This window comes from Chiloscyllium plagiosum, chromosome 27 (genome assembly GCF_004010195.1).
Source record: "Chiloscyllium plagiosum isolate BGI_BamShark_2017 chromosome 27, ASM401019v2, whole genome shotgun sequence".
Taxonomy (NCBI): domain Eukaryota; kingdom Metazoa; phylum Chordata; class Chondrichthyes; order Orectolobiformes; family Hemiscylliidae; genus Chiloscyllium; species Chiloscyllium plagiosum.
The window spans coordinates 21,430,830-21,450,862 of NC_057736.1; the positions used below are offsets into that span (position 1 = coordinate 21,430,830).

The 20,033-nt window shown below is 39.6% G+C and overlaps 1 protein-coding gene across 5 annotated transcripts in view; it reads left to right on the top strand.

Annotated features, from left to right (window-relative positions):
- Positions 1–14,205, top strand: part of col8a2 (collagen, type VIII, alpha 2) — a 180,339-nt gene extending 166,134 nt beyond the window's left edge. For 4 of the 5 annotated variants that reach the window (XM_043717630.1, XM_043717629.1, XM_043717628.1 and 1 more), the window contains one exon: positions 8,555–14,205. In XM_043717630.1, coding sequence (XP_043573565.1) covers positions 8,555–10,476 — 1,922 coding nt within the window. In that variant the 3' untranslated portion in view covers positions 10,477–14,205. Of the gene's footprint in view, positions 1–8,102; positions 8,143–8,554 lie in introns of those variants that run through there. The other variant, XM_043717631.1, reaches the window with a different exon arrangement.
- The last annotated feature ends 5,828 nt before the right edge of the window (positions 14,206–20,033 follow it).

The window sequence follows — 20,033 nt, forward strand, 5'->3', positions numbered from 1 at the left end:
ACTGGCAACATTATTTACCCAGTCCACCTGCATATTGAAGTCTCCCATGATCACTGTGACCTTGCCTTTCTGACATGCCTTTTCTATTTCCCGGTACATGTTGCGCCCCTGGTCCTGACCACTGTTAGGAGGTCTATACACAACTCCAATTATGTTTTTTTTGCCTTTGTGGTTCCTCAATTCCACCCACACAGACTCCACATCATCCGACGCTATGTCATTCAGTGCCATAGATTTAATTTTGTTCTTAACTAACAAGGCAACCCCGCCCCCTCTGCCCACCTCCCTGTCTTTTCGCTAAGTTGAAAACCCTTGGATGTTTAACTGCCAGTCCTGATCCCCCTGTAACCACGTCTGTGATGCCTACCACATCATAATCATTCACGATGATCTGTGCCATTAGTTCGTCTGCTTTGTTATGAATGCCACGAGGATTCAGGTAAAGTGCCTTAATGCTAACTTTCTTATCATTAGATATTGGAAGTCATAAGATGTCCTAAGTTATCCTTCCTTTTTGCTGCATTCCCAGTCTGTCTCAAGTTTAAATCTGCCTGCACATATGCTATCCTGCCGCTTATCTTTCCATTTAACTCCATACTCCCTGTCGCTTTCACTTTCCCTTCCCCCCAACTCAGAAGTTTAAAGTCCTACTGACCACCCTATTTATCCTCTTCGCTAGAACATTGGTACCTGATCGGTTCAGGTGGAGACCGTACCAACGGTACAGATCCCCCCGGTTCCAAAACTGATGCCAATGCCCCAATGAAGTGGAATCCCTCCTTCCCACACCAATCCCTTAGCCACGTGCTTTCTTCCTGCTCTTATTTCCTGTGACTTATGTTCTTATATTGTAAAATTCATTGGATTCCTGTTAATGGAGAAATTGTCAAAGATTATTGGGCCCATCCAATTGAAATGTTTTCATGAGTTCTGATCTTAATCCGCTCTTTTAAGTAGGCAGAAGAGAGAGATTTTGGACAAAGGTCAAACTAAGAACTTGGTAAGAACTATCCCGGTTTACTGTTACATTTGACATAGCAATGCACAAATGAATGAGGTATTATGCAATGTATAGAATATCATAGTTACATGTTATATTTGATTTTCATAAGTACTACATGGATATGAACATTACTGTTAAGTGTTATGTTTGACATAGCAATGCACTGATGAATAATATGTTTTCCATTAGTGTAGAATGTTTTGGTTACTTGTTGTATTGGATTTAGTAATCACTATATGTTAGTATTGTTAGAGTTTTATTTTTAAAAATGCAGGCACACAAAAGTCCACAAGTGCAAATAGATGTCCCAAGCTTAAAGTATTTTTTCCAAATTCAACTAAAACCTCAGAAATAGTGTGCTTGCTTACACACATCAGTCCCAAGATATAATTAGAAAGCAAGAATGTTGCATATCTTTGATGATATTTCAACCTTTCCATGCTGTTTAGTGTTTGACTCTCATTTTTTGTGCATTCTCAAATATCCAGTCCTGTCGAAAATTTGCACCAGAGCTTTCAGCTGCATTGCTCCTGTCCTCTGGAATTTCCTTTCTAAACCACACTACATAATTGCCTCAGCCTCTTCCTGCAAGAACAGTTCAAGAGCACATTTTTGTGTCTGCCTCTCATTTCCCTAAACATTTCCTTTCTTTTTTTACCTTGGGATTTTATTTTACATTAAAGATGTTTTACAGATGAAAATTGTTGTTACCTTGCAAACGCTTCGGGCATGATTTTCCCATTCTTTGTGAAAATGTGGAGAGGTCATGTTTAGCAGCAAATAAACTTCCACTGCTAAGATAACTTACCTGAACATGTGCCACTTCACTTGTTACGAATGTGGAAAAGTTTCTTGGCCTAATGTATGCTTTGGCACTGGTGTCCCAGGTTGGCAGAAGTTGTCAGCTAATCAGATGGTTTGCAACTTTTGAGTCAAGTCACTAATATATTTGGCTGCTTTAGATATTGGACAGTATCATTTCCCATCAATAAGGGAAAGCTAAATGAGTAATTAAAGGACAATTAGTTAAATGTCAGTTTTATGCAAATTCTTCAAATCCATCAGTGCCGATAGAGACCATTTTATCCATTGAATCTGCCCTGATCCTCCGAAGAGCATCCCACTCAGAACCTCCATTCCCATAACCCTGTTTACCATGGTTAATCCATGTAGTCTGCACACTATGAGGCAGTTTAGCACAGTCAATCCACATAACCTGCACATCTTTGGACTGTGAGAGGGAAACTGGAGCACCTGGAGGAAATCCATACAGATGAGGGGAGAATGTGCAAACTCCACACATACAGTCACCTGTTGTTAGAATTGTACATGGGTTTCTGGCGCTATGAGGCAGCCGTGCTAACCACAGTGCCACCCATTATGGTTTTATAATTTTTAAAGATGAGCCACCATAATTTTTTTAGCAGCAAGAGATAGTCAACGTTTTTATTGAAGTTTTTTTCAAATTATTTCATGGATAAAAGAAGTTCAGTACATGGTCATGCATGTGCATGTTCAGAAAGCATTTGATAAGATATATTGCAGCAGAGCAAATAATACAAAACAATGCAGCAAAATGAGCAAAGTATTAGGGTGTGTGCATATTGCTGAAATTAAAGTTGCATTGTAAGTGGTACTGCCAAAGTCTCAATGCTAGATCCTTTCTTACGTGATATAATAAAAATAATGAAACATTATGTAATTAGTTTACATGATATTCTTTTGTCATGGTCCAAATTATTATCTTATATTTTGAATTTGGAAACAGGCATTAAAATTTGAGGTTGTACATATTACCATTTGAAACTGACAGGCAGAAACGGACCAACTAGTTCATCAAGCTGAAATACTCCCCTGATACCCACAAAGTGCCTTGTGCCACCAGATACCATCCCAAGAGACCATCCAGAACCCTCTTACTACAATTTACCTTCTCTTGATCAGCTGTTATTGATTAGATTCCCTACAATGTGGAAACAGGCCTTTTGACCCAACCAGTCCACACCGATCCTCCGAAGAGTAACCCACCCAGACCCATTTCCTTCTAACTAATGCTCCTAATACTATGGGCAATTTAGCATGGCCAATTCACCTGACCTGCACATCTTTGGACTGTGGGATTTCCATACCCACCTGTCAACCTCCTGTTTTCTGCCTGTTTCACAAAGTAGTTATCTCTAGCAACTTTCTGATGTAACACACTCCCAATTAAAATTTCACATCAAAATTCATAAAGCAACAAGGTGACAATGGAAATGTATTTTAGAAGTTTACAGTTTAGTCATGGTCTAATACATAATGCATATCAACTCCTCTTTAGACATGCCATAAAGCTGAATACACAGAAATACAATCCAGTACTTGAAGACAGGTCAAGTGGTCTTGGAGCTACACTAGTTAGGCTGCTTTTGGAATATTGCGTACAATTCTGGGCTCCTTCTTATCGGAAGAATGTTGTGAAACTTGAAAGGGTTCAAAAAAGATTTGCAAGGATGTTGGAGGATTTGAGCCACAGGGAGAGACTGAATAGGCTGGGGCTTCTTTCCGTGGAGCGTCGGAGGCTGAGGGGTGACCTGATAGAGGTTTATAAAATCATGAGGGGCATGGATAGGATAACAGAAAAGGTTTGTTCCCTGGGCTGGGGGAGTCCAGAACTTGAGGGCACAGGTTTAGGGTGAGAGGGGAAAGAAATAAAAGGCACCTCAGGGGGAACTTTTTCATGCAGAGGGTGGTGTGTGTATAAAATGAGTTGCCAGAGGAAGTGGTGCAGGCTGATACAATTCTAGCATTTAAAAGGCATTTGGATGGGTATATGAATGGAAAGGATTTAGAGGGATATGGGGCAAGTACTGACAAATGGGACTAGATTAGGTTGGGATACCTGAGCAGCATGGACAAGTTGGACCAAAGGGTCTTTTTCTGTGCTGTACATCTCTATGACAAACTGGTAGTCATTTGTCTGGAGTTTTACATAAGAATAATAACTATGGAATTGTTGTATCTCTCTTGTGCATTAATGTATATCCATTTATTAATTATAAATAGCTACCATATGATACACATTCCAGTGTCTAGTCCCTATTTCTAGTACGTATTGCTTTAAACAGATGACTTAGAGTGCAACATGAACTGTACAGGTCCTATTGTTTTTCTGGCTTTGCTTTGGTCACATGGGAATCTTATTGGTTATACTCTTGCAACACATGATCAATCAACGAATGAGCTAAGTATTAATCTTATGAACATTTTTGATAGGGTAACCGAGGAAGACTACTGTGGTTAGAATGTGAGTAACAACTTCAAATTGTCTGACGGTTAGGAACTCTCTTGTAAAATTGTGTTCATATTATGGTTACTGATTTCTGCTCAATTACATATATGAAATATATAATTTTCAAGAGAGATAGACAGATATTCTGAATGTTAGTTGGGCAATGTAACAATAATGCCCAACTCAACACCTAGTTAGATTACTGATGAAGTGAAAGCCACGTAAAAGAAGGTGACAATGTGAAGATGGCCTGTAAACTTGTTCCATGCTGTTCAAAGGTATCCTCTGCACAAGGCAATATTGCAGAATGTCTTTATGGCGACAGAGAAGGGTAATTTGAGAATACTGTATAATGTATTTCTGCATGATGTTTGCCAGGTAAGTGTGCCTCTAATCTAGGAGGTAAATGGGTGGTGGGGGGAGAGGGTGGGGGGTGTCAGTGAGAGGGTACTGGTCAAGTGGGGAAAATCCAATTTATCTGGTATCTTTTAATTTAATCCCAACATCTTCCAATAAAAAAAAGAGAAATTCCCAATGGGTAGCCCATTGGAGCAACATCATAAACTCAAGAAGAGCAAGTGCCAAACTGGTTGGCGTGCAATCCCAACCAAATAAGTTGATTTTTGTTTATTCATTCATGGAATACAGGTGTTGCAGTCTAAGTCAGCATTTAATTCCCATTCCTAATTGCCCATGAGGAATATTGAAATTGAGACATAGCCACACCTCCACATTGGATGATTCTGGAGAAAATAATACAGGATTAAGAAAGGTCATCTGATAAACAGACTCTTGCACAAAATGAACCTGCACAGTGACAGATGAAAGGAAAAAAAGCAAAACCTATCCCAGGCAGTTTCAGAAATTGTCATTTTTTTATGGTTCTGAAAAATTCAACATTCAATGACCTCACATTGGCTCAATGTTTGTTGTTTTTCCCATTTCATCAATGTGCCTGTCCTACTTACAGGAAGGCATATTGCGTAGTGATCAGTGTTTTGTTAAAAAAAACTTATGTTTCAGTAAACAGTTGCAGAGGGTTGCACATTCTCCATAATATTTCATCTGTCAAATGCACAACAGAATCCTGTTAAGATGCACTGCTAAGCAACTTGGTAAAATAAACTAAAATGTGTGCACAATTATCTTGATAATCTTTCGAAGATGAAGCAATTTCTTCCCAATCATTCCTACCCTCCCATTATTTTTCTTTCATTGTCTCTAGGCTATCGTTCTCAACACTGGGGAGTAGTCTCTGGTGTTTCACTCCAAAAAAGAACTGTTCTTTTCACCTCACTGCAGTAAAGTTCTTGAGCTTGAATATGCCCAGTTCAGAAGCATGCTGAAAACTAAAGCAACTGAAAGGAACAGGATTAGGTATATTCCTGTCCTGAAGAAGTGTGCATGTGAACACAGAGAAAATTATCTTTAAATGAATTTCATCAAAAGTGACAGCAAATTCTACTCAGTCTCACCCATAGACCATAGCTACCATAAATGCCAATGTCAATGTAATTTAGTTCTCTGTACATTCAGTTAAGATGTAGCAGAGTAAAGTGGATAGAGTGAATTTGATTGATCTGATAAAGTACTAGGTTTAGTGCTGCATGCCTCAAAACACTGCAACCAAGTTATTCCAGAGCATAGGAACACAGTGATAGACAATGGCCATTCAGCTCCTTGAGCCTGCTCCCCCATTCAACCTCATTTTTGGCTAATCAGCACTTCAACGCTAATTGTCCACCTTTATCCTATGTCATTGATAATGCTACCTCTCAAAACTCTTTGATCTCAGTCTTGCAAGTTTCCTTTGATCCTGCATCCAGAGTCTTTAGGTGGATATGTTCTAGATTATTCTTACACTTTGTTTGCAGCTTTGGCAGTAGCACCTTCTTGATAATATGGAAAGCTGACCAAATATTATATATCTGTAAAAGCAAAACAAATACAGTCCAGTCAACTGCTGTTCTTATCATCTTCCACTTCATGAAAGGAAACCTCCATTATGCCATCGAACAATATCTACTCACCAAAGGTTACTCTTCAACGCTTACTTTTGGATCTATCAGAACTCTTCAGGCTTGCATGCCCAGTTCAAAACCTTTCTCAAAACAAGGTCCAATGACAGGCAATGATTGGGAGCAGAGTTGGGGTCATGATGAATGAGTCAGTGGCGATGGGAGTGGGGGGGGGGGAGAGAAAGACGGAGAGAGAGAAGGGGAGAGAGAGAGAGAAAACACATGGTGGATGGGATGCTACTGTTGGGACGATTGCCTCCAGTTGTTCCTGAAGAAGGGCTTATGTCCGAAACGTCGATTCTCATGTTCCCTGGATGCTGCCTGACCTGCTGCGCTTTTCCAGCAACACATTTTCAGCTCTGATCTCCAGCATCTGCAGACCTCACTTTCTCCTCCAGTTGTACCTAGGACCTGGAAAGGAGGCCTCCCCCACTTTTCACAGCAGCCCACAGTGTAGGATTTAGAGCTTCAATTTTACTTTAATTTTCAGATCTAAGTCAATTACAATTAATCTGGGTTTAGAGAACTCAGTTTACTCGTCTTTGTTTATTGCAAGAACCATGCCAAGTATAAATTTGTCTTTACAAGCTTTATAGAATTTATTAATTTTATTATAAAATGTACAAAAGACACTCTGGAGGCAGGAAGCATATTTCCGCTGATGGGTGAGTCCTGAACCAGAGGACATAGTTTAAAAATAAGGGGTAGGCCACTTAGAACAGAGTTGAGGAGAAACTTCTTCACCCAGAGAGTTGTGGGTGTATGGAATGCTCTGCCACAGAAAGCTGTGGAGGCCAAGTCTCTGGATACTTTCAAGAAAGAGTTGGATAGAGCTCTTAAGGATAGTGGAATCAAGGGTTATGGGGATAAAGCAGGAATAGGATACTGATTGAGGATGATCAGCCATGATCATAATGAATGGTGGTGGTGGTTCGAAGGACAGAATGGCCTACTCTGCACCTATTGTCTATTGTCTATGGTCTATTGTCAATACTTAGTAAAAGCAATGATTTTCAGCTGATCCATTCCGGGTTATCAATTCTTGACACTGGTCAATTGGGCACGGGTCTCTTTTTCTCCTCCTTGGTATCTCTTTTGGCACAAGGAACCACAAAGAATCACCACTTAGTAACCACTTATTAGCTAAACAATATGGCCTCAATTCTGATTTGTTTCTTGAAATGTAATCATCACTTCTTACTGTCTCCTGATTCATTCTTTGACATACTGATCACTTTGTAAGATCACACCCTTTATGACAGCTTAGTTTACTAACTGCATAGATTATTCTCAAGATCATGCCAGGAAAACCATGAATGCATTTGTTTAGAGTATGTAGTGTCACCTCCTAGTGATTACCCATCATCCCGAATCTCCCAACTGATGCATCTGTTCCTCAAAACCTATCAATATCTTTTTAAAGAAAAGAACTATGTGTTACTATGAAATAACTGTTGATGCCTGAAACAAATTATTGCTCAAAATCACCAAAGAATTGTAATAGATAGAGCTATTACATACTTTAAGTTTCAAAACTAAACAATTTTAAAATATTGCTGTTTCTTTAAGTGAAAACTGTGTCCTCTTCAAATGTATTTGCACATTTGTCAGCCTAAGTTTACATTAGTCTAAGTCATTAAAGCAACCATTAAACCATAAACCTATGACTTTACATTTAGCTAGGTAAAAATAACATAACAGTGTCAAACCTCATTAACACCCATTAAATCTGAGTGGTGGTGCGAGGAAACCATTACTTAATTGCCTACTTAAGGACTTTACTTGGGTTGTGGGCAAGCTGTCCAGACACAGGTTATTCATGCATTAAGTTGTGATGAGTCAACAGACAGGTAGTGCGCACTTCCTTTACAGTGTTTCTGCTTATAGGTGGCTTGTAAAATTCAGCCAATTATCTTTGTTTCCCTCTCCACAGATGCTGTCTGACCTGCTGAATATTTTCAGCAATTCCTTTTTGTCAGATTTTCAGCATCTGCAGTGTTTTCATTTTATAATTGTTGCTAACTGCAGAAGACTTCAAAACTAAAACTTAAGAATTTCCACTGCTATTTTGTGGACAATGAAACTACAACTGTCCATTTTGAAACTTAATTGAAAATTGATAAGAAACAGGTATTTTAAAAGCATTACTAAATTCTCATAATTTAGAGTATCTGTTCAGTCAAAAGCCATGAAGTAATATTTCATTGTAAATTAACTTGTAATAATTGACATGTCTTTTCCATTTTTTTAAAATTGAAACAGAAATTCCAGTGATTCTTCCCTCTGACCTCAGAGGTGAGAAAGGTGCTCCAGGAAAACCTGGGCCAAGAGGACCTCCTGGATTGCCGGGAATTCCAGGGAAACCAGGAAATGGAAAGCCAGGTCTTCCAGGACGGACTGGACCACCTGGAGCACCAGGGCTGGCAAGCTTTGGAAAACCAGGAATTCCAGGACAACCCGGTAAACCAGGTATTAGGGGAATTCCAGGACCTAAAGGCGATATTGGACCAAGAGGGGATATGGGACCCAGAGGCCTTCCGGGGCCCCCAGGATTACCTGGGCCTTCAGGTTTCTCTGTCGTTGGTAAGCCAGGAGCTCCAGGAGCGGATGGATCACCAGGGCTTAGAGCAGAGCCGGGTCTAAAGGGAGAACGTGGTCCCCCAGGGGAGCGTGGTCCCAAAGGTGAAAATGGGTACGGCAAACCTGGTGCTCCAGGTCCGAGAGGTAAGGAAGGGGCACCAGGTAAGCCTGGACCTCCGGGCCAGCCTGCAAGAGGAAAACCAGGAATTAATGGTTTACCTGGTGCCCCTGGTGAGAAAGGGGAAGAAGGACCACCAGGTGAATCAGGACTTCCAGGTCCACCTGGTCCTCAGGGGCCAGCAGGAAAGCCAGGATTGAATGGCATGGGAAAGCCAGGTCAGAATGGGTTATCAGGAATTCCGGGATCTAAAGGTCAAAAGGGGGAGGTGGGACCTCCTGGTGTTCGTGGTCTGCCTGGACCACCAACATATGCAAAGCCTGGAATAAATGGACTTAAAGGTGAGCGGGGCCTTCCTGGGAAACCTGGTGCCCCAGGAATCAATGGTGAACCAGGATTAAATGGCTTGGATGGTGAACCTGGAGCTATGGGGGAGCAGGGCCCTCCAGGCCCTGTGGGTCCTAAAGGATTCATGGGGAAACCAGGTATTCCAGGTGTCAAAGGTGACATTGGGATCATTGGGCCACCAGGTCTGAAAGGAATGCAAGGTGACCATGGACAGAATGGGTTACCTGGGAAACCGGGTGTGTCTGGAGAGAAAGGTTTGCGTGGGCCTCCAGGATCACCAGGCAAAATTGGTCAAAAAGGTGAAGCTGGGCATACAGGGGTCCCTGGAGCACCAGGGATAGCTGGTCCTGTAGGACCCAAAGGGGAACCAGGGCAGGCAGGTCAACCTGGACCAAGGGGCTCTTCAGGAATACCTGGTCTTCAGGGGCCTTCGGGACCAATAGGACCTACAGGTTTACCAGGTCCCAAAGGAGAAAGAGGACCACCAGGTTTGCCAGGAGAAGGCATAGTAGGTGAACCAGGAAGGACAGGACCAATGGGTCAGCCTGGAAGTCCTGGAATACAAGGAATGAATGGAGCCCAAGGTCCTCCAGGGCCACCTGGTCCACCAGGCCCACCGGGACTTCTCATTAATGGGGAATTAACAGGTGTATCAGGCCTTCAGGTAGATGGAGCTGTGGACGGTGCAAAAATACCAGGGAATGGAAAACCAGATTATGGAATAGGAGAAATCTCTGCAAAGGTAGCTCCTGCCTTCACAGCAATTTTGACAAAACCATTTCCACCATCAGGGGCACCCATTAAGTTTGACAGGATTTTGTACAATGGACAAAGTGGATACAATCCTGCAACTGGACTATTCACGTGTCAAATACCAGGCGTCTACTATTTTGCTTATCATGTGCATGTCAAGGGAACCAATATTTGGGTGGCACTGTATAAGAATAACGTGCCTGCAACATACACATATGATGAATATAAGAAAGGATACCTTGACCAAGCATCGGGAAGTGCTGTACTGGAACTTAAAGAGCATGACCAAGTATGGGTCCAGATGCCTTCAGACCAAGCCAATGGGTTATATTCTACTGAATACATCCATTCCTCTTTCTCAGGATTCCTACTTTGCCCAACATAACGTTGATCAACTTGAATTAGTGGATATATATATTGTGTAGTAATAAACTGTATCAAGAGAGACAGAGTATCACTGGAAAAAGCACATGTGTTATTGTCTGTTGCTACATTTTTCCAGTTTTGAAGAAGCCTTAAAAGCCTCTCGGTGACAACCAATAAAGTATAACAACAACATGGCAGACATTTCAACTAGTGGCTGCACGTGTCTCCAGCTTATGTTGCAATGGATTAAATATAGAACTGTTGCATTTATATGAGCAGTTAGAGGCAAAACTTAACTTCATTTGCAATGCAAGTCAATATGATGTCTGTTACTTGTACTCCCTGTGCCTACTCTTGAGTAATGTTCTACCTAAGGATACCTTTCTTGTTTCTACACATTTGTACCATTGACAGAAAACAAAACTATATTACCCAGTTGTATTCTAGTTATTTTAACCATAACTTTTGAAGTGCAATACATGGTGAGTGGTGATCCATAGTGAATTCAGACAACTGGACACACTGTAAACTGGGTGAGAATGAAAACATTGCAAACTGGTAATCATCACCACTTGCTTGAATTTTAAATTTCAAACTAACATGTTATGATAGCGAGAAAAAGATCTAAGGTTAAGCAATGTAGTGCAAAATAAGTGTTTCTTTTGTACTGTTTTGATGATTTGTATTTTGCGTTATTGCGGTGACCTGAAATATTGCTGAGTTTCAATTTGATTGCAGTTAAAGGATGATGTATAGTGAACTATATACATTTTAAATCAACCTATCCAGAAATGCCATGACATACCTCTGGAATAGGTGACTTGAACCCAGGCTTCCTGACCCAGAGATCAGGAATACAATGACTGTGCCAGAAGAAACCCTCACATTGAACTACAGACATTTTCTAATCTGTAGAAACATTAAACTCTACTGAACCAAAATCAACACGTGCACGTGTCTCTCAGATACGTGCAGCTCAGTTACTCACTAACTTAATTCAATTGGCTGATTCTACTAGAGGACTGACACGCCAGTATTTTCCCATTGTCAAAGACTGTGAAATGTTTAGTCTTTCTCAAACTCAACTCAAAACCTACTCAATTACAATTACAAAAAAAAAAATTCAAAGTTAAGACAAGGGAATTTACAACAAAATTAAGACTTGACAGCATCATTTTTTTTAAAATGGCAATTGTAAAATCTGATAAAGGATCCATGAGAGGCATATATGATGCTGAGTTCAAAGAGTTCTAGAGATGGACCATTGTTTTCTGTAGAAGCCATACTATATATTGTCTCATGTTGGATTGGATCAGTACAGTTTCTGTGGCATTTTTGCAATAGTTACAGCTGTTTTATTCACAGGGAGGCATAAATGCAGTAGCTGTCACTTTAAAGTTCCAGATGTTATTTCCGATTATTAGATTTGTTTTCAAGGAACTTTCTAATGTAAAACATTTTCTGATCTCATATAGCTTAATTGTATATGCCTTTGAAAATGTTTACAAATTTTGGTAAATTTTCTTCAACTGAATTTTACCTTACTAAAAATTATTATAATTGAATTACTTGGGTTAGTTAATTTTCAAATGTCTTACCAGTGCCTTTTTTTTGTACTTTAAAACAATAGTATCTTTCTCTGGCCAAATAAATCCTTGTAATTTGACCTTTCAAGCACAAAGGCTGAAAGGATAATTAAGAAAATATAAACAGTATTATAAGAAGCAATAATTTATTTATTTTAAAGGATTTTCACCCAAAATTGAATTTAACTAATACTTGAGTGCATGAATTGTTCATATACTAATAATCACCAAAATTAACTACAAGGCACAAGTATAAAGTAATTGACATAATAATTACATTATGATAAACTAGTCTTTTACAAAATTTTTGGCAGATTATTTTTGCTATCATTGAAACATAATATTAATACTCCCTACAATTAAAATAGTTTTTGGCTAAGAAATTGAGCAGAGCCTATTTTTGGCTCTTTCAGAAGCCTGCACTCAAATTAGGAAGCCTAAGAAATCTGGGACTTTATGTCTTGGACCTGACTGTCACATGAAAGGTGCAGTGATAGGAACATGCACAGGCTTGTGTGATAATGTCTAGGTGAGTGATTGATTGAATCAGTTTGAGGCAATCTGGAGGAGAAATGGCGAGACCACAAATTTTTTTTGATGGGAGGGGAATGTTAGGAGATCAGAACAGATCATTGGAGGGATTAGCAACCATGTTGGCAAGCCACTGAGCACAATTTCTGAGTAAGGGCTAGGAGGTCAGGATCAGGCCCAAGCACGAGTCTGAAAAGAGGCCTAGAAGTTATCTGGGAGTGAGGTTGGAAATCCTGAAACTAAGAGTGGCACTGTTTAAGGTGAGCACACTGACCTTTTCATTCTGTGCTGAGCATTGATTTTTCAAAAGGCAATTAACACTGATGCCGATTGGCTCAGGTGCAAGCCAAAATGGCAAAAGAGAGCCAAAGGAAGGAATTGATCCCTAATTTGCATGTGGTTTAATGCCTGCATCTGATATGGGTGATGGACATCTCATGTCTGGTTTTCATCAAAATGGCATGAACCTTGGCTCGCAATGGAATTACATACATGTGACACAAAGATCATATTCGACACAAAATGGCACTCATAATGCCCAACACTGGGGCTATGTAGCAGAATTTCTAAGCCTAACTTTAAGTGTTGGTAATCGCATCCATAGAATCAAAGCTTTATGTAAAAGGCCATTAGTTCATCATAGTTTTCATAGAAAATAATGCCCAACTTGAAAGATTCTTCACAGACTGTACCTTGACTATCTTTTTATGGAACCATAAATGTATTGTGCACACATTCTGTGACAAAGACAATCAAATTATCACTTTTTACATAGCACAAAGGAAATAAAATTTAAAAATGCATAAAATTCAATTTCAAAACAACATGCTGACAGTAATTGCTTCAGCCATTATAACATAATACTGAAATTACAAGTACTGTCAAGAAAATCATACATCATGGAAATTTTAAGGACTAGCTATATTGCTTTTAAATTATTTTTAAAAGTAAAGGGATGTGCCATTTTATGCATGTCTTCTTCAAACTAAACCACTCCAGTTATTGTGAAATAGCTCAAATGCTCTTTCACATTCCTTAATCATTTTGATTGTACAATTGAAAATATGAGTCTCCGTCAATCGAAACAAAGGCACAGGTAAAAGGCTTGGAAAGGTTAATAGGTATGAATTTGTTAGCATTAATCTAATTATGATTTTGCCAATTTGGTGCTGGAAGTCAGCAAACTGAAAAGTTCACTCTTCTACAATAAAGTCAATACTTACATTTCCTTCTAAATATTTTAGCATGTATTGTACTTTATTAATCTGTTAAGTCAAATATCAATACAGTATAACAATTCCAGCATGACAAAATTGCATTCCAATGTTCAGTAATATATTCAATTTTTCATAACCTGTTGTTTTCACGTGAAATCGTATTTCAAATCATTAATGGGTTGTTAATTATGGAGGAAAACAGGCATTCTCCCTTGTTTAGTAAAATAAGAATTTCACCCTCCATGGCTTTGATTGCCAGATTATAGAAGGAAATGTTCTTTTTTTGTAAATACTTATATGCACTGTACTAGTAACTGGTAAAATGCACTCTTATTTTATTTGAATTGAAAACCAGACTCTTCTTTGAAAGCTAAACTACTTGATTGTATTGATTCAACATCAATAAAAGATTTCCTGATATAAAAGATTTGCATTTGTCCTGTTTGTTTAGATCCAATAAGATGTTTTCAGTTTCTTTTTCTAGTCAGAGTTTTCTTACAGAATATGATTCACAGCTACAAAGACTGTTCAAATTTTCTACCTGATTTTAGTGGGAGACAGAAACAGACATTTTTTCCAAGATTATTTGTTTGTTATTATGGGTGCAATTGTCCCATCCCCGGATGTGGTAAGAGAGATGGGACAAAGAGGAAGTAATTGGGTAAGATGGCCCTGGAGGGATACTTGTCCCCTTCTTGCTACCTCACTAATTAGAGTGAGAAGTTCCATTGGAGACTTGCCCAACCTACCACCAATTAAGATCTTAAGTGGTCTATTAATAGCTATTTTGATGCTTCAACTCATAACTTTCTCAATTACCTGTCTCTCAGCAAGCAAGAAAGATGGCTGGTTTCCAAACTAAGTAAGCAGGACAACCTGTCTGCTCCGTTTTATCCAATTTGGAGGCAATCAGGGCCATGAATGAGAGGAAAGACAGTTGCTTTACAAATCCCATCAATGTCTTATTTAATCTTGAACAGGTCCGATATCTTTACAGAAGCTATACTATGAACTGAAAATGCTTTAGAAAAAATGATTACTGAACAGCATACAGAGAGCAGAAAGATCCCTGGATCCATTTCTAGCCTGCCTTCACCCAATGTCTGCACACATGACCTTCCTGGGAGACAACTGGTTAGGACTTAAAATGCCTACAATCTTTAATCTCCCCAGACCCGAGATTCTGATACTGATTTTGCCATCCCTATACTCAAATTAACCAATTTCTGGAAATGTCAGAGATAAACATGTCCCAAGGCATTTCACAGAAGTGTTAAGAAACAAAATTCATCACCAAATTACATAAGAAAATATGAGGGTATGTGGCAAAGTGGGTCATATAGCCCCTCAAGCCTGTTCTGCTATTAAATAAAATCAAGGCTGTTATGAAAACTGACTCATTACTCACCACTGGCCATATCCACAAATAACTCCATTAATCTCAGAACTAAAATTGAGCTGGTTGCTGTTTGCAGAGAAAAACCCCAAACCGCTGTCATTCTTTGTGTGCTGAGTTGATTCTTAATTTCTTTCCTGAATGGTTTGGCCCTAATTTTAACACCATATAATATAATCCGAGATTCTTCAACTGCTAGAAAAAATTATATCTACAGTGAGTTGTGAACACAGACCAGATCGTCACGCAAATCAGCCTACCAGCCATAGTTGCTGCTGCCTCGGAAAAGCTGTCAGTCAACATAATCAATGACCCCTCCCACCCCAATTATACTCTCTTCCATCAGGCAGAAGATATAAAAGTTTGCATACATCTATGAACAGATTCGAGAAAAGCTTCTTCCCCAATGATATCAGACTTCTGAATGGCGTTTTAGTGCTAATGTTGATCTCTCTCCGCAGCTTCTTGGCATTGCATCTCACTCTCTGTTCTCTTACCCTAATGCCTCTAAAACACATAAGACACTGTAACCTTATCTACTTACTCGCCATCTTGAAAAAATTTGATTAAATCATTCCTTAGCCTGCTAAATTCCTGTAAATACAAGTCTAATCTCTCCTTGTAATTTAACCCATGTAGTTTAGATATCATTCAACTACATTCTCTCCAAGGTTAACTGATCGTTCCTAAATTGTCTCAGAACTCTTACCCATAAGTGTAGCTTAATAATTTAGAAAGCATATGATGACTTGATGGAAGGAAATGAATGTATATTAGTCAAATTTGCAGACAACACTAAGGTAGGTGAAAAGGCAGGTTGTGAGAAGGATATAAACAAATTACTGAGAAATACTGATACTGATTTTTGGAGGGTTGGTGTGGACCCAATTGGCTAAATTGCCTCCCTCCACACCATTGGGATTCTATGATTGTATGGTAAGTTAAGTGGGCAAAAAGTTGGCACATGAATATAATGTGGGAAAATATGAAGCTGTTCATTCAGAAAGAAGAATAAAGGAACAATGTATATTTAAATGGAGAAAAACTGCAGAAAGCTGTAACGCAAAAGGACTTGAGGATACTTGTACATGAAACACAGAAAGCTATCACACAGGTGCAGCAGGTAATCAGGAAGGTTAATGGAATGTTGGCCCTTACTTCAAGGGGGAAAGTGCGGAATGCAGATGCTGGAGATCAGAGTCAAGAGTGTGGTGATGGAAAAGCCCAGTAGGTCAGGCAGCATCCAAGGAGCAGGAGAATTGACATTTTGGGCATATGCCCTTCATCAGGAATGAGGCGTGTGGGCTGAGGGACTGAGAGATAAATGGGAGGGGGGAGGGTTGGGGGGAAGGTAGCTGAGAATGCAGGTGAGGGAGAAGGTGATAGGTCAGAGAGGAGGGTGGAGCGAATAGAAGGGAAAAGTGATGGACAGGCTTGGGACTGGATAATGTGGGGAGAGGGGAAATGAGGAAACTGGTGAAATCCACATTGATCCTGTGTGGTTGCAGGGTCCCAAGGTGGAATATGAGACAAACTTCCTCCAGGGATTGGGTGGTAAGGGTTTGATGATGGAGGAGGCCCAGGACCTGCATGTCCTTGGCAGAGTAGGAGGGGGAGTTGAAGTGTCAGCCATGGGGCGGTGAGGTTGGTTGGTACGGGTGTCCCAGAGATGTTCTCTGAAATGATCCTCAAGTAGGCGTCCTGTCTCCCTGCTGTAGAGGAGACCACATTGGGTGCATGTTATTGAGTCAAGAATCTAACTTTTTATACCAAAATGAAATACATAGCTGCAACAACCTACAAGGCAGTGGAGAGGATGGCTTGTCTGAATTTGGAAAACAGGCTCAAATAATAAATACACCCATTAAAGCATATTCACCTTGAAGGGGTGTTGGGATGGATTAGTGAACAAACATACAAACAAAAAATCTTCTACAAGTGTCTTTTCTGTACTTAGAGAAAGCAGTGCCCATGTTTTGTTATCGGAGGCCCTTCTAAACTTTAGGGTTAAGAACGCATTTCCCACTCTTTGAAAAAACAAGTTATTTTTAGGCAGGTGCGCTGGTGCACACACCTTTAATCTGTCTCAGGCCAAAATGCTGTTTTCAAATACTTTGCAATAAAGAGGGGTAGTGGAGAGGAAACTTTTCTTTTCATCAGCACATTGACAGAAAACATATGATTACAGACGGTAGTTACTATGAACCAGGAACAGGAGTATGTCATTAAGACTCTTGAGCCTTCTCCACCAACAGGATTATAATCTCAATCCACATTCCAGCCTACACCCGATGTACCCTTTCATTCACTTGCTGAACAGGAGTTTATCTCCAAAACAATCCAAAGAACTGTGAATGCTGGAAATACGAAACAAAATCAGAAATTGCTGGAAAAACTCAGCCAGTCTGGCAGCATTTGTGGAAAGAAAGCAGAGATAACATTTCAGGTCCAGTGACCCTTCTTCAGAACAATAGTAATATAACTGACTGATAAATTTCATGTGTCACATCCCCCTAATATCCCTAACAAATTAACAATACAGAATTTCTCCAAATTCCAGCCTTTGGTTACATCAAAGCTACATAAAGATCTCAGAGCCAGAGGTTTTTTTTCCCCAGTTTTAAGATTTATCTTTGTCTAGTTTGGATATTTGCCCAAGCAATTTACAAGTGGGGCAAAATGGCCTTAAGTAAGTATTGTTACTGGCCCCATTCACGCTCTCAAAAGTTGTTCATACAGTCTACCTGATCCAAAACAGCATAAGGAAGAAGGATCGGCAAACTCAAACATTTTAATTTGAATCAAGGGATAATGTATGTATTTCCTAGCATAAAATATGAAAGAATTAAACCACATTTTTAGGTACATATGAAGTAATTGGTTTTGCAGTGTTGATGTGTTCCTGCAAATCTGTATGAATATTTAAGTTTTTTTAGCTTTGTACAAAGATAGAAATATTATTTTGCAGAACTCAATCCAATTACTACAGGATTTGACATATTTAGCCAAGGATTAGAGCATGGATATCGCTGCACCTCAATGGCGAACAGAAAATAGATGAATTACATGGAGTTCAACATTTCTACTATTTCAAGACTATTCTACAAGATGTAGCATTAAAGCAGGAGACACTTTTAAATCACCAAATAAGAGAGCATAGACAGCAGTTTATTTTTAGATTTGCTTTAAATGGTACAGATGGAATCTTACCTGTCTTTGTATTACAAGGGAAATTATGACCTGTATCACTTATTACTAGAAGTAATTGACTTAAACTCACATACTGTATTGAGACACAACCAAATGAAGCATGAAGAAGAAAAATGTTTGCAATATTAAACATTGCTTGGCTAATATCAAACATCTCTCTTAACTCTGTGACCTGATACTTCATACTTTTCTGAAACCAGTAGGACACATTTCAGTTCCTGCTTAGCACATATCAATCATCTTGGCAGGTGCCTCAATTCCCTTGTGAACAGAGAGAGATGAGGAGAGGGGAATGAACAGAAGAGAGAGGGGTATGGATAGCAGGAGAGAGAGGAAGAAATACTTGCCTTCATTGTTCACTCCTTCCAATTTAGGAGTTAGGATGTCAAGTTGCAGTTGTACAGGATGTTAGTGAGGCTGCTTTTGGACTACTGTGTACAGTTCTGGTTGCTCTGTTATAGGAAGGATGTTATTAAATTGGAGACGATTCAGAAAAGTTTTACTAGGATGTTGCCAGGAATGGAAGGTTTGAGTTGTAAAGATAGGGTGGAACATTTTTCACTGGAGAATAGGAGGCTGATGGGTGACCTTATAGAGCTTTGTATAATCATGAGGTCATGAATAGCAAATTAAAAACCACACAACACCAGGTTATAATCCAACAGGTTTAATTGGAAGCACTAGCTTTCGGAGAGTTGCTCCTTCATCAGGTGGATCAGGTCAGTTCAACACCGGCATCTCCAAATCATGAACAGCAAGGGTCTTTTCCCTAAGGTTGTGTAGTTCAAAACTAGGGGGCATGTTTTCAAGATAAGAGGAGAAAGATCTAGAGAGGACACGAGGGACAACGTTTTTACACAGATGGTGGTTAGTGTGTGGAATGAACTGCCAGAGGAAGTGGTGGATGCAGGTACAGTTTAAAGGACATTTTGGAAAGTTCATGAATAGGAAAGGTTTGGAGGGATATGGCCAAACACGGGCAAGTGGGACTAGTTTGGTTTGGGGGCATGGTCAGCATAAACTAGTTGGACCAAAGGGTCTGTTTCCCCACTGTAAGACTCAATGGCTCTATGTCGAATTGTGTGGTTCTGGAAAAGCACAGCAGGTCAGGCAGCATCTGAAGAACAGGAGAGTCAATGTTTTGGGCATAAGCCCTTCATTGGGAATGATAATGCCCGAACTGTCGACTCTCCTGCTCCTCAGATGCTGCCTAACCTGCTGTGCTTTTCTAGCGCCACACGTTTTGACTCTGATCTCCAGCATCTGCAGTCTTCACTTTCTTCTATGACTCTATGATTCCTGTGAGATTATGCTCCTATCTGGGATTGACCTGATCATTAGCCAGCCCTAATTTCCACTGAGTGAGAAGCATATAATTTCATTGCTATCTCACAGAAAAGCTTATATTTGACAAACCTTTTAAAGAAACATCATGCTTTGAGGCAAATAAATTGTCAATATCTGATTTTATAATGAAGTATGCAATGGTTTTAACTCAAATAAATAAGTATATTTTGTAAATATATTTTGTAATATTTTCATTCCCTCATTCCATAAGAAAAATCAGTTATATTTGGATTCTAAGAATTGTGTAAAAATGAACACACCTCTTTCCATAAATACCTGTAGCGTCCAA